Source organism: Oryctolagus cuniculus, chromosome 19, assembly GCF_964237555.1.
Source record: "Oryctolagus cuniculus chromosome 19, mOryCun1.1, whole genome shotgun sequence".
Classification (NCBI taxonomy): Eukaryota; Metazoa; Chordata; class Mammalia; order Lagomorpha; family Leporidae; genus Oryctolagus; species Oryctolagus cuniculus.
In genome coordinates, this window is record NC_091450.1 from 19,045,575 (window position 1) to 19,059,311 (window position 13,737).

At 57.1% G+C, this 13,737-nt stretch overlaps 1 protein-coding gene across 1 annotated transcript in view; it reads right to left on the minus strand.

Moving 5' to 3' along the window:
• Window positions 1-13,737, minus strand: part of MYH11 (myosin heavy chain 11) — a gene marked incomplete at its 3' end in the record, with an annotated part of 111,459 nt that continues 97,722 nt past the window's right edge. Inside the window, 10 exon segments of the mRNA NM_001082308.1 lie at window positions 1-736; window positions 7,178-7,350; window positions 7,437-7,545; window positions 8,396-8,604; window positions 9,766-9,889; window positions 10,224-10,312; window positions 10,591-10,719; window positions 11,133-11,294; window positions 11,429-11,641; window positions 11,941-12,153. Of these exon segments, the coding sequence (NP_001075777.1) occupies window positions 604-736; window positions 7,178-7,350; window positions 7,437-7,545; window positions 8,396-8,604; window positions 9,766-9,889; window positions 10,224-10,312; window positions 10,591-10,719; window positions 11,133-11,294; window positions 11,429-11,641; window positions 11,941-12,153 (1,554 nt within the window).

Sequence of the window (13,737 nt, forward strand, 5' to 3'; positions counted from 1 at the left end):
TGACGTATGACCTTTTATTAGTGAAGGTGTCCGGAAGTACAATTGGGTGCACATAAGACAGTGGACCGTCCCTGTTCTCATCCATGGAACAGTGTCTCCTTTTTTACTTCTTGTGACTACAGAAGGCACTTGGGCGGGGTGAACTGTGCATGTCTGAGGTGTGGTAGCCAGGAGAGGGAGAAGGGATTCTCAAACCAGGGCCTTACTCAGGGGCTTGGAAGGGCACAGAGGTTAGGGAATGAACTGGGAGTGGGAGTGGGGCAGCGGCACCCATCGTGGTGAACTTCACCCCATGTCATGTAAACGAAGTTACCAGTGACCGGTTACTGTGGCTGTATCTTCCCAAAAAAACTTAACATCTCTGCCTGATCGGTAGAGCAGGAGGGTGTTTTTGTTCCTGTTGGGCTTTTTCCTCTGCCACATCATAAAAACTTGGAATTCTGTACCCTGACTCAGGGCAGTGGTTTTTATGTTCTGGGGTTGTCCGTGATGTTTGAAACTTGAAGACAGGGTTGGACGATGCTAAGTAGGGTTTGCTGGGTTGGGTTTGGTTGATCTGTTCTTTGGTGGGATCTTCTGCTGTGGTGCAAAACTCGAAGTCGTTCATTCACTGGATTTGGTTCCATTGAAGTCTGCGTCGCGAGCGTCCACTTCCTCCTCAGAGCCATCTGCGTTTTCAATAACTCTACGCCCTCCAGACCTTCTGGTAGGAACGAACGAGGTCTCGTTTCCTCGCCTGTGGGGTTTAATAAGAAAGCACGTATTTCTTTAGTAAAGAAGCATCTGTGGAGTTGCAACGGCTTTGTATTGGGGCAGTGGGGGCAGACAACATGGACACCCTAGGCACAAATGAGACGCAGACATGGGCTGGCATCAACAAATCCTGGCGGTCTTAGGGTTGGGTCTGGTTGGTTACATCTCAGCTGCAATGGGGGCAGAGCAGGGATTTTTCAGAACAATATTGCTTTAAAAAAAAAATGCCTAGCTTGGTCCTTGGATGACCCACGGGGTCTACTGCAGTCTTTGGTTTAGGAGAAAGACCCCAGTGGGGCAGGAAGGAGAGAGAACATAGTGTGTTCTCCAAATGTTCTCACCTCCCCATCCAGAAGGAAAAAGGGGGAGGGGTTTAGGGTTTCCAGTGGGAAGGAGGTGAAAATGGATGCCCAGGACAGCTTTGACACAGAAACGGGCTCCCTGGTGAAAGGGTGAGACAGCGCCCTCTGCTGGTATGGGGGCTTCCTGGGCCGGGTCTTCCCCCTCCCTGCCCTCATGCATGTTTTTTGATCCCCATGTGTGGCATGAAATAAATGTACAAGGCTTGCTTGTGAGGAAAGTCAATAACGCGTGTTGATCCAATGTGGGTTTTGGCCCCAGCAGGCAGGGCACTCCTCACTTCTCTGGTGCTGCCATGTACTCTTTACAGTTATCACTGGGGGTGGCCCTGATGGCACAGGAAGGGCAGGTCTTGGGTGCGAGAGAAGGGCGGGCAGAAGGACAAGGAGCCACCTGCAGTTGGCCTCCAGTGTCTGGAGGAAGCGCTTCTCTGTACTGTGACAAATCATCAGGTTGGCCCTGGAAGACCTGAGTCAGAGCACAGGTCTTCAGGGGACACCTGAGAAGAATTTGCAGACTTTTGGTAGTAAAATCGGCCGGCTCACCCTACAGAGACTGGAGGGATCCATGAGTGCGAGCCCGCCCCAGTTTCCCAGTCTTTAATCAAAAGGAACAACTCAGGTGAGACGGGAGGCAGCATTGAGGCCCAGAGGTTCAGGATCGCTGGGAAGGGGAATCCAACCTGAGCCTTTTGAGGCTCAGAGGATGGGACTTCCCAACAAGCAGGGATCAGAAGTACTCGGGGTCGCTAACGCCTCCCAGGCCATCTTCCACTCCCTTAGAACTGACTCTTCATCCCTCTCCGTGTAGAAGAGGCCTCCCCGTGGTGTCTTCTCCCTCGTATCGCTGTATTGTCCAGGTACCAGGGTCACAGAGGAGGCCCCAGAGTATCCGCAGCCACTGTGGCTGTCACCATGGGTCCCTGACCAGCCTTCCGTGGAACAGGATGACCTGGGGCCAAGGGGTGGCCTCTAAGCTCCACTTGGAGGCGCCACTCTCCTTGCCTCCTGGAGGAATCTGCATTTGCCAACCGGCAGATAAATGTGCTCCTGTATGTAGATCGAGCCCTGGGCCATTTGTAAGAGCCCTGCCAGAGAGTCTGTTCCGACCCAGGCACCGTTCTTGAAGGAACTGGTTTCAAAATCCTGACCTAGACAGAGGTTGATACCAACCATATCTGTACAGGAAGAAAAGGAACCTTGCTAAAGATCTTAAAGAGTCTGACCCTGGGGAGTTTGGATTCTTCTCATGAGCTCCAAGGACTAATCCAAGCCACTGTGGGCAGACCAGAGCCAGCGCGCGGGCGGAAGCCCCTGCTGCTGTGCCGTTGCCCCGGGGAGCAGCTTCTAGAGATCAGCAGGGAGAGGCTGCAGGCGTCCTGCATGCTCACCTGCTCCCCTGCGAAAGCCCCTGCCAAGACCTCACCCAGCTTCAGGTATTCGGGTAGCGGCAGCGAAGCCGAGGTTCACCAAAAGAGCAGGCAGACTCGAGCCAGGGCTTGTCTGGCCTCTTAGCGGGGGCTAGAGAGAACGGTCAGGCCCCCTCGTACGGAAAGGTTGCTGAAGTCCCAGGAGGCCTCTTCGCTCTCTTGGGAAGGGCCCTGTGTATTTCCTCAAGTCTTGGCTGTCCACTCCCCGGTCCTTGAACGCGCACATGCCCTTGAGGCCTCCGGAAAAGGCCCCTGGCAGGACCACGCGTGGCTCTGCAGTGGCCACGTTCCACCCCCATGCACCAGAAACGCAGTTAGCAGCCAGCCCGTGCTCAAGCCACGTGCAGCCCTGGCATGGGTGAGACACGGCGCTGACAGCACACGCCCTTCGCAGCCAAGTCTGTGGAAGCTCCGTCGTGCGAAGACGAGCGGCTGCGCTGCGGCCGCCGTGAACCTGTGCTTGGTTATCTCCGATTTGTGACCCAGACCAGCTAGATGGTAGCCAAGTGCACTCTCGAGGAGTGAACCAGCCCGTGGGATGGTGGTGGTCACGCAGAGGGGAGGGGAGGGCAGCTCTGCCTGCCGCACCTCCTCACAGTGCAGAGTGGCCCTCAGCACACAGGTAAGAGAACTCTCAGCCCCTAACACACAGCCTCTCAGCTGTCATCAAACACGCGGTGATGAGGCTGCGTGGCAGGTGCACGCGTGGCATCTCCCATAGCACCGCCGGAAGGAGGGAAGGGAACCGGGTCAGGAGCTGGGGTCTACTCGAGTTGGTCTTTTTTTTTTTTTTTTTTTTTGACAGGCAGAGTGGACAGTGAGAGAGAGAGAGAGAGAGAGAAAGGTCTTCCTTTTGCTGTTGGTTCACCCTCCAATGGCCGCCACGGCTGGCGCGCTGTGGCTGGCGCACTGCACTGATCTGAAGGCAGGAGCCAGGTGCTTCTCCTGGTCTCCCATGGGGTGCAGGGCCCAAGCACTTGGGCCATCCTCCACTGCACTCCCGGGCCACAGCAGAGAGCTGGACTGGAAGAGGGGCAACCGGGACAGAATCCGGCGCCCCGACCGGGACTAGAACCCGGTGTGCTGGCGCCACAAGGTGGAGGATTAGCCTAGTGAGCCGTGGCGCCGGCCTCCTGGTTTTTCATATGAGAGCATTTGGAACTAAGACATCCAAGCCTTCCAATTTCGTAGGAATCTCACGGGAATTTGCGGGGGGCGTGGGGGGTGGAGGGCGCTGGGCAGAAACGGGGACTGAGCATGACACACAGGAGTGGCGAAGCCGGAGGCATGATACCTGCTGAGTCACTGCGAAGTTTCCTGTGGGGGGGGCCCTCTGAAACAGAGAGAGAGAGGCCCCGGTGGTTACGCGGGAAGGAGCCAGGTCAAGTACCTTTTTAATCCTTTAAAGGCAATAATTGCTTCAATTAAGTTGTTAAAGGCACTTTACAGTGCTCTCAGAAGCTGACACCCTCAAGGACCAGCAGGGTCATAAATGGCAGAGAAAACTTCTGTCCTCCTGTGAAGGACTTTGTACGAATCCCAGCATCGCACACCTGTTCTGGAAGGTACAGGCCTTGGAGGAAGCCGAGTCTACAAGCTCAGTGCTGGAACAGAAGCAGAGGCGCCCCAGGCAGGGACCCCCACAGCCACATCGCACGTGATGACTGGGATGGGGGAGCCTTCGTGGCTTTTCTCGGGGCTGACCAGTGATGTGGCAGACGCCAGGGATGCGGGTCAGGCCCAGAAGGGCTGCATTGAGATTGATGCAGCCCAGAAAACCACGTGGGACCAACTGGGCCATTCCTTGGTCAGTGAGGTTGGGTTTGCCGGCCTTGTGCAACACTGCGGGAGCCAAATGTGCTTCTGCTCATCTGGGAGAGGCAGAAGAGGGCTGACATGCGGTCAGCCTGTGCAAGGGGTAGGGTGGGGTGTGTGTGTGCATGTGCACACACCAGCCTGTGCTGCCTAGAGAGGGCCAGGTGCCTGGGGCAGCACCCCCGGGGCATGCCCAGCGTGGGATAAAGGAATCACTGGGCCTGAGAAAAAGGGAGCAGAGAGCTGCAGTAGCTGGGACCCCAGTCCTCTGCCCAGCCTCACAGCTGGGGCATGCTGTCCGGTCACAGCAGGGCACATTTGAGGGTCTCTAGTGACCTCTCAACCTCAGGACTGGTTGGGTGGGTTTGGTTTCCATTCCACCAAGGGGGGACCCATAGGTCCCTTACCTTGCAGGGATCTGGGTATCCTCCAAGCCTGGGTACCCTGAACCAGCCACCATCTTCCCCCTTCTCAGAGGGCTTTGGGCTTGGTTCATACAGTGGCTCCCAGAGAGTGGATTGGAGACGTCAGTGACTGACACAGCTGCTGAGTAACCTAACTGCACAGTGAGGAAGGCATGCCCTCGGCAACTCGTCGGAGGGTCTGTGTGGTGCTCATGTCTGCCGTCACTTCTTCCCTTTTTAACTAAGAAGTAGGCCTTCCTGCCGTCGGCACCAGTTTGTGATCACAGTGACTAGAACCCAACGCACTGTACTGAATTTCATTCTGATCTGTTAATGCAGGTGATCTGGTTTAGAGGTTCAGGGGTTGTAATAAGTTTTATTTGCAAATAAATACAGGTGTGATTAAAATTAATTTCAAAGACAAGACCCCATGAGCTAAGAGGCTGATGCAGACGACAGGGGTGGCGTGAGAATTACTGAGGGTGGAGAAATGTCCCCTAGGACTCAATGTTGCAGAGTTTCCACGAGCCCAGCACTGGCCCGGACACTGGGGATGAGTAGACAGATATGGGACTTGCAGGATGAGATACATTCCAGAGTTGAGTAAGCGAAGTAAGTACCAGGCAACGTGTCAGTGAAAGGAAATAAAGAGGTGGGGTTGGAGATCTCACAGAGGGTGACTGTGGAGTAAGGATCTGAAGGAAAAGAGTGTAGGCACCAGCTCTGCAGAGCCTGGGGGGAAGCCTTCCTGGCAGAGGGAGCAGCCGGTGCAAAGGCCCAGTGTGTGACGAGGTCAAAGGGTAAGTTAGGGGCAGCAGACGGCAGTCATAGAGGGCCTGGCCACACCAACCCTGATAAAGGCTTTGGCTCTGAATGAGGCAGAAGCCATCCCAGCTTCTGAGCGAGAGGAACAACAGGTTCTCTCTGGTTGCTGTGTTGAGCACTGGCTAGCGGGGGGCCCATCCTAGAAGCAGGGAGCCAAGAAAGTTGTCTTGATGAGGAGCACGGGTGGCTTGGACGAGGGTGGCAAGTATTCTTAAGGTAAAGGTGACCAGGTTTTCTAACAGCTGAGATGTGGAGTGTAAGGGGGCAAAAAGAATGACCACAAGGTTTGTGGTCTGAGTTGATGGCAACTCCATGCTTCCAGGGGCTGAGCTGGGGGAGGAGCGTGAGAAGAGGTTTGAGGGTAAAGGGGTTTGATCGGGGCTCAGGGTGGGGCACGTGAGATGTGAGCCACCTGCCCATGTCTGAGCAGGACGGTCAAGCAGACGTGGAATTCCAGAAGTTTGGGCCATAGGTATAAGCCAGGGAGTGGTTGGGCAGAGAGGGACTTTTAAAGCTCCAAGACTGGTCGAGATCCCCCAGGGAGTGAGAGAGAGATGAAAAGAGGACGTTGACGGGCTGGGGAACCAGCCGAGGTGGTGGTAGGAGGACATGCAGATGAGGGCAAGGCCCGGGAAGCCCAGGGAAGGAAGCTCATGGAGCATGGGGAGGGAGACACAAAAGACATCGTGCAAAGGACGCTGAGGATTTTGGGAGGAAGGGCTAGAGCCAGAGGAGGGTGGGTGTGGTAGAGACATTGGCCGTGGCCAGGACAGGAGAAAAAATGGGTACAGGTGGAGGGAGGTGGGCAGTGGGGTGGGGGTGGGGTGGGGGCAGCATGTCCGCATGCCCTGACATCACCTTTCAGGTAAACAGGAAGTGGGGCGTGGTGGAGGCTTGCGGAGCTGCAGACCAGACCTAGCGCTCAGAGTGGGCAGCAAGGCCTGGGTGAGCGCTGTCTAGCTTCTGAGTGACGAGGAGCCGTGACTGACGATGGTGGCACGTTTGGGCTGTGCTTTAACTGCATGAGTACAGCCAAGCAAGAGGCAGACCGGGGGCCAGGGGAGGACCTGAAGCTGGGTCAGTCAGAGCGAGGACTCCGGGGAGACAGAGGTAAAGGCAGAATGCCCGGTGGAGGCTCAGAGGTTCTGCTTGTGCCTGAGGAAGTGGACGAGCCTTCCAAATCTCCCCAGAGAAGAACATGGCGTGGTGTGGGGACAACTAAAACCTCCAGGCAGTGGAGGGGAGTCGCTGCCCCCCCACTTCAGGCCCCCCGCTGGGAGGGGAGAGGAGGAAAGACAGTGAGCCCACAGTGTCAGCGGCGCTGAGGCGGAGAAACCCAGAGCAGGGCACGAAGGGACAGAGAAGGTTTGGGAAGGAAAATAAGGGGAGAGGGGGCCTCTGCAGTTGTCAGCGATGCAACAGAGGGAGGGGGGACATCGCTCTCTTCTCCTCAGCGGGGCGGGCCGGGAAGTTGTGAGAGCAACAGGACACATCCCGGCCGGCCGCCCTGCTGGGCCACCCTAGTGCTTGCCGCACACCCTGGGGCAGGGAGCAGTCACAGGCGGCCGCCTGGCCCGGCGCGGACTCTCACCTGAGCTTGCTCTTGAGCGCGTTCACCTCGCGGCCCATGGCCTCGTTGCTCTCCGTGGCCTCATCCAGCTCCCGCTGCAGCTTCCTGCGGTTGGCGTTGATGCGCTGCGACTCCTCCTCGGCCTCCTCCAGCTGCCTCTTGAGCTGCTTGACCTTGGCGTTTCCTTTCTCTGCCTGTCAAGGAGAGGGCGGTGGGTGCGGGGCGCGGGGCCCGGGGCCCGGGAGCTGGGGTCCTGGGGCAGGCCGGGGGCTGGGGCTACCTGCTCTTTGTACTGCTCAGCCATCTTGCGCTCGTCTTCCACCTGCAGCAGCATCTCCTTCAGCTTCTTGTCCCTCTGCTTCAGCGCCTTGGCGGCCGCCTGCTTCTCTCTGCAGGGAGGGAAGCCAGAGGTGGGTTCAGACACAGCTGGCTGCCCTGACAGTGTGTCAGCCGGACATGCATCCCGCCCCCGAAGCCCCTGGTCGGCAAGGAAGGGTCAGGTGGGAGAGGGGGAACCCTGACAGCAGCGCTAAGTCAAAGCCGGACACAGGTTGGGCGCTTCCATTTCTGTGTCCAGACGCTGTTCTGGGGAAACAGCAAATCCATTAATCCATTTGTGCTTCTGTAAGGGTGGGGTGTCAGGAGCAGTTGATGGTTAAAGTGCTGGATTTCTTGAGGTGTGGAGCATGTCCTCAGCTGGACGCTGGTGACCATTTCACACGTGAAAGCCACTGAAGTGGCCGCTTTTGAGGGGTGAACTGCAGGGTGTGTGAGTTATTAGTTGAGCTGGTACTAAGGAATCTAATGGACCCGATGTCTCGGCGGACCCCTAACTTTTTGAAAGTATTTATATATTTGAAAGGCAGAGTTACAGAGAGATCTTCCTTCCGCTGGTTCTCTCCCCAGATGGATGCAGGGGCCCAGGCACATGGGCCATCATCTGCTGCCTTCCCAGGCACACTAGCAGGGAGCTGGATCGGCGGTCGAGCAGCGGGGACTAGAACTGCCATTCATGTGGGATGCTGGCGTTGTAGGCAGGGGCTTATCCCGTTGTGCCACAGCTCTGACCTGGACCCCTACTTGGCCGTTTTCACTCACTTCCCACAACCCCTGCAGTGTGGGCACCACCGAGCCAGCTCCTCAGTTCAGAGCGGATGCTCAGAGGCTCCTCAACCCCCTTCCCATGCCCCTCCAGTCACCTGCAAGCAAGCTGGGGTTGGAACTCCAGGTCCCCCATACCTGGCCTCCTGCTCAACCTGCTCCTCCAGCTGCGCAATCTTGGCCTCCAGCGCCGCGATAGTGGACTTGAACTTGGACTTGACTGCCCCCTCCATCTCCTGCAGCTTGCTCTTGAGCTCCTTGTTCTGCCGCTCGAGCTGCTGCCGTGCGCTCTCATTCTTCTGGGCTGTGCTGCGCTCTGTGGCCAGCTCGTTGCTGAGCTGCTCGGCCTGGGGTGGAGGGTGACAGGTCGTGGGGTAGAAGGCAAGGAAGCCAGGGTGGTGCCCGAGACACAAACCTTGCTGTCTCCAGCCGTGGTCGACTTCTGCACAAGGCCCTGGGGCCCAGGCACCCAGCCAGTCAACTCCAGATCAGCCCCAGACTCAGCGCCTGAGCCGTCCTTCCCAGAAGCACCCCAAGCCAAGTGAGGGCCTGTCCTCGGCTGCTATATGCTATCCGTATACTGGGGCCCAGTCCCATGTCTTTTCTTTTTTTTTTTTTTTTTGGACAGAGTGGACAGTGAGAGACAGAAAGAAAGGTCTTCCTTTGCCACTGGTTTACCCTCCAATGGCTGCCACGGCTGGCGCACCACGCTGTTCCGATGGCAGGAGCCAGGTGCTTCTCCTGGTCTCCCATGGGGTGCAGGGCCCAAGCACTTGGGCCATCCTCCACTGCACACCCCGGCCACAGCACAGCTGGCCTGGAAGAGGGGCAACCGGGACAGAATCCGGCACCCCGACCGGGACTAGAACCCGGTGTGCTGGCGCCACAAGGCGGAGGATTAGCCTATTGAGCCACACCGCCGGCCCCATGTCTGTTTTCTACACAGACTGTGAGGGGCTTTGGGTCACATCCTGGGCCCCAGTGCTCATCAGAAAGTAGATGCATTTTCACTGTAACACTGCTCAGGACGTGCCACCCAGTGGAGGGAACCACACACGCACTGGCCACAACAGACCCTGCAGCGTGGCTCTCCATGTTCCAAAGGCAGCAGGCAGGTCCCAGCCTGGTGACACCCACCAGAAGAGGAGACCAAAGTCCCTACACTCAGGTCTTCCAGTGTCCTCCTTTGCCACTCAGGGCGTGCACACAGCAGGCCTGTGATGCTTGTCACAGAACCAGTGCTGGACCTCAGAACTATTTACAAGAGACATGCAGAGCGACATGACACTCTGACACCAGTGGCCTTGCCCGCCCTGCTATGGCCGTCTTGTGCTCTGAGGGCAGTGGCCCAATGTCTGACAACAGAGCCCTGCCCAGGGCAGAGGACAGCCATGGATGGCTCAGTGTGGGTGGGAAGCACCCAAGGGCCCAAATAGGCCTGCTTCCTGGAGCCTTCCGCCACTGGCTCGCCCGGCCGGGGACAGACCCGGGGCTGGGCGCCCACCCACCTGCTGCGTAGCCTTGCGGACGCGGTCGCTCATTGCCTCCATGTTGCCCTGTTCCTCCTCCAGCTCCTCCTCCAGCTGTGCGATCCGGGCCTCCAGGCGGCGCTTCTCATCCTGCAGCGCGTTCCTGAGGGCGACGTACCCGTGTTGGGGGGCTCTACCCTCCCCCAGATCCCCTCACTGTGTAACTGAGGCTTGGGAAAGAGTTAGAGGCCCCAGACCCACACCCTGGGCCTGTGTCAGCACAGCCGGGATGGGGTAGGGACAGCTCTCCTCCATGACCCTTCCCAGCAACCCCTTATCCACACCTCACTACTCCCTCAGGATGAATGCAACTCGCCACGCACCCAAATAAAGTCCTGAAACCCCGGAGGGTAAAACCTCTCGTCCCATGGATCTGGCCCCCTCACAGGCCCAGACCATGCGCTCATGGCCTCCCCTTTCCTCAGGCAGCTCCGTACCTTCCGGACAAGCTGCTGGCCAGCTCCTCGGCCAGCTCCTCCTTCTCCAGGTCTGCCTGTTTGCGAGCCCTCTCTGCCGCGGCCAGATCCTGGAGGCGGGAGGGGAGCTGCTGTCTGCCCCGGAGAAGGCCGAGTCCCAGCCCAGAGCCCACCCTGCTCCTGGCCCCAGGCCCCTGCGGTGTCTAGGGTGACGTTTTACATGAACACCGCTCCTCTGAGCTTGGGGAACACCCCACACACGTAAAAGCTCCTGTCTTCCCATGTTTAAATGAATCTGGGCTGTGGAACAAGGGACAGATTGTGGGGACCCAGGGCTGCCACCCCAAGGTCCTCGTGCGAGGCTCTCGTGGCCAAAAGAAGGCTTCACCTCTTGTAGCTGCATGAGGTCTGCCTCCAGACTCTTGGCTTTCTTCTCGTTCTCCTTGGCTGTGGCAAAGATCTCGTCTCTGGAGGCACGGGCATCTTCCAGTTCTCTCTGGAAGTCCTTCATCTGAGCCTGCATGATGTGACAGGGAGAGCAAACTAAGAAGCCCTTAATCACCCAGGTTCCGCCACCCAGCTCATCTCTGCCTGCCAGCCCCACTTAACCACACGGGCTCTGCCCTGGGCCCCAGGTGGACGTGTGGCTGTTTGGGACACCCCCCCACACACACACCGTGCTGGCTGGGCTCAGCAGACCTAAGCCACTGAGACTCTGATGTAGTCTGAGGGGAGGGGCTGAGTTCCTGATGACTGCTCCCTCCACGCAGAGTGGGGAAAGCAGCCACCGGAGACTAAATGGAAAACTGAACTGGCGCCGACAGCCTCTGCTGTTAACCTCTGAGGCAGGGGACTGGGGCGGGGGCAGGGGGAGGGATGGGGAGCTGCCCTCTCCCTCCACCTGCGCCCTGACCTCGAGGCATCACCCACCTGCAGTTTTCGAAGCTGCTTGATGGCTTCCTCCCGCCCTTTGATGGCGGAGTCTGCCTGAAGCTCCAGGTCTTTCAGGTCCCCCTCCAGCTTCTTCTTGGCTGCCGCCGCCAGGGCCCGCTGCTTGCGCTCGTCTTCCAGTTCCGTCTCGTACTCGTGCAGCTGAGCGAGAAGCAGAGACAGCGTGCTGCCCGGCTGCCTCCCCTCCCCGGCTCCCTGGCACAGCAGGCGATCCCGCCCTGGCACAGCCACCCGCGGGGCGGCCTTCTCCTCCCGCCTTCCCCTAGGGGACGCACCTGCCTCTGCAGCTGCCTCCTCTTCTCCTCGTTCTGCTCATCCCGGGCCTGGAGATCCCGCTCGAACTGGACTTTGAGGGCCTGCATGTTGACCTCCAGCCGCAGCTTGGCGTCCTCGGTGGCCTGCAGCTCGTCCTCTAGCTCTTCCAGCTGCGTCTTCATCTCCTCCATCTGTGTCTCCAGGGCCCGCTTGGACTTCTCCAGCTCATGGACCTGGAGGCAGAGCGGCCCCTCTGACCTGAGATTGCACTCCATGAAGATGGCCCAGAAACCCACCCGGGGAGGCAGCGCGTTAGGCTGCAGAGCCAGCTCCAGCCCCCCCTCAAGGAGCAGGAGCAAGAACAGGGACAGCCCCTGAGAGTGCAGACCCCACCTGCCCATACCAGCCCGAGGGCCCGCCCTCCATTCCTGACGAGCACCAGAGACTAAAGAAGCCCAGAGCCCGCCCCCGCCCCCACAGGCTGGTAAACCCTAGAGAGCCGGGTGGGCAGGGATGGTCACCGGCCACTCACGTTCTTGCCCACGTCGTCCTTGGAGCTGACGAGGTCTTCCATCTCGGCCTTGAGCATTTTGTTGGTTCTCTCGAGCTCCTCTTTGGCCTCCAAGGCCTCCTCGAGGGCCCGAGCCAGGGACAAGGCCTTGGTTTCCTTTTCCCTGGCTTCAGCCTCGGCTCGGTCCCTTTCATCCGCATACTTGGAAGAGATGTTCTTTTCCTCGGCTAACAACTAGAACACAACAGAAGACTCAGGCTCACCGAGCTTCCAGAATGGGGCAGAACCGTCTGACAGCCCAGTCATTTAGGAGTCTACAAGGGAGCAGATCATGCTCTTGCTCCGGCTTGTAGATCAGTCTCACATATAACCCGAAGTCAGCTGGATCCTTGGGCTCTGAAACACTTAAGGCTGCCCGTGTTGGCTAGAACATAACCGCTACTGAGACCACAGTGACGTTCATCCTGCCAGGAGCCAATTACTCTCTGGTTGTTTCTCTGCCACATATACTTATCTCACAAAAGGGCCCCAGGAGCCTTAGTAGGAAAATGTTAAGTGCAGATGGACCTGTCCATGCTTAGCCCTTTGCTCAGAGAACCAAAGAACATTCCATGCTGGCATGACTCTGAGCTTCAGTGCTTCATACATTGTCACCTCCAAAGACCAGAACTCCAACCAGAGTGAAACAGGGACCACAGCACAGTCAACACAAAAAACTCACGCAGAGTTTGATAATAATGACAGCAACCTCAGACCTGGGACAGGTAAGGGAGCAATAATGACATTGACAGCACAGAGAAGGGAAGGCTGATGGGTGAGGGGAAAAAGCGAGATATCATCTGGAAGCCTTTGACTTGGGGGCCAACTGGGGCACCCCTCCATCTGTGGCACACGATCCCACGGTAGAGTTCCCAGGTGACTTTCAGAATAGCATGGGAACGGAACCATCTTTATTCAATGCAGGTGACACATTCAAAGTTGGTACAAGTTGGACATGCCTCATCTGAAATGCTTTGAAATCCAGATGTTCTTGAGGACCAGCGTGAGGTTCAAAAAGTTTCAGGCTTTGGAACATTGCAGATTTCAGATGAGAGATGCTCAGCTGGTAAAGTGCATGCATGGGTTCAAAAAAAAAAAAAAAAAACTGGAAAACCAAAATGCTTCTGGTCCCAACCATTTCAGAAAAGGGGTGTTCAACCTGTATTTAGGAATTTCAATTATATAAGTGCACACACTTAACTCAGCGAGTCTATGCTTAAAGTGATATATGATGAAATGCACAAATCTTATCTAAAAAGCAACAAAATTGTTTATGAATGAGCTCGAGTTAATATGCAAGGCTGGGTGTCGCAGGTGAAGTGTATGGATGCCCCGACCTTGCTCTGAACTGCATGTGAAAGATAAGCTATGACTAATAGATATGATTCACCCTTACAAATAAGTGTGTGACAAAAGTGAATCCATCTGTATGTTTGGAATGCTTTCCACTTTGCTGTGTGCTTGGGATTTTACATAATCAAGCGGCAAGGAGCCGTGGTATTTCAAGGGTAGCAACTCTGAATTACTTGGAATACTCAATAGGCACTGAGTAAATGGTGAGTGAATAAAACAGATAAGCCTGGCCTCTTAGCAGGGCTGGAATCGCAAGCGGAGCTGTGTTTGCACATGGCCCTTGCAGCGCTGGTACCCGCCGGTGTCCTCGCTCTGACCTAGCAGCTCTCCTGCTTGTGGTCTCCCAAAGCCAGGGAGGACGGCTTTCCAGAGGTCGGCATTTTGGCGCAGCAGTGAGGATGCTGCTTGCGACACCCACATCCCGTA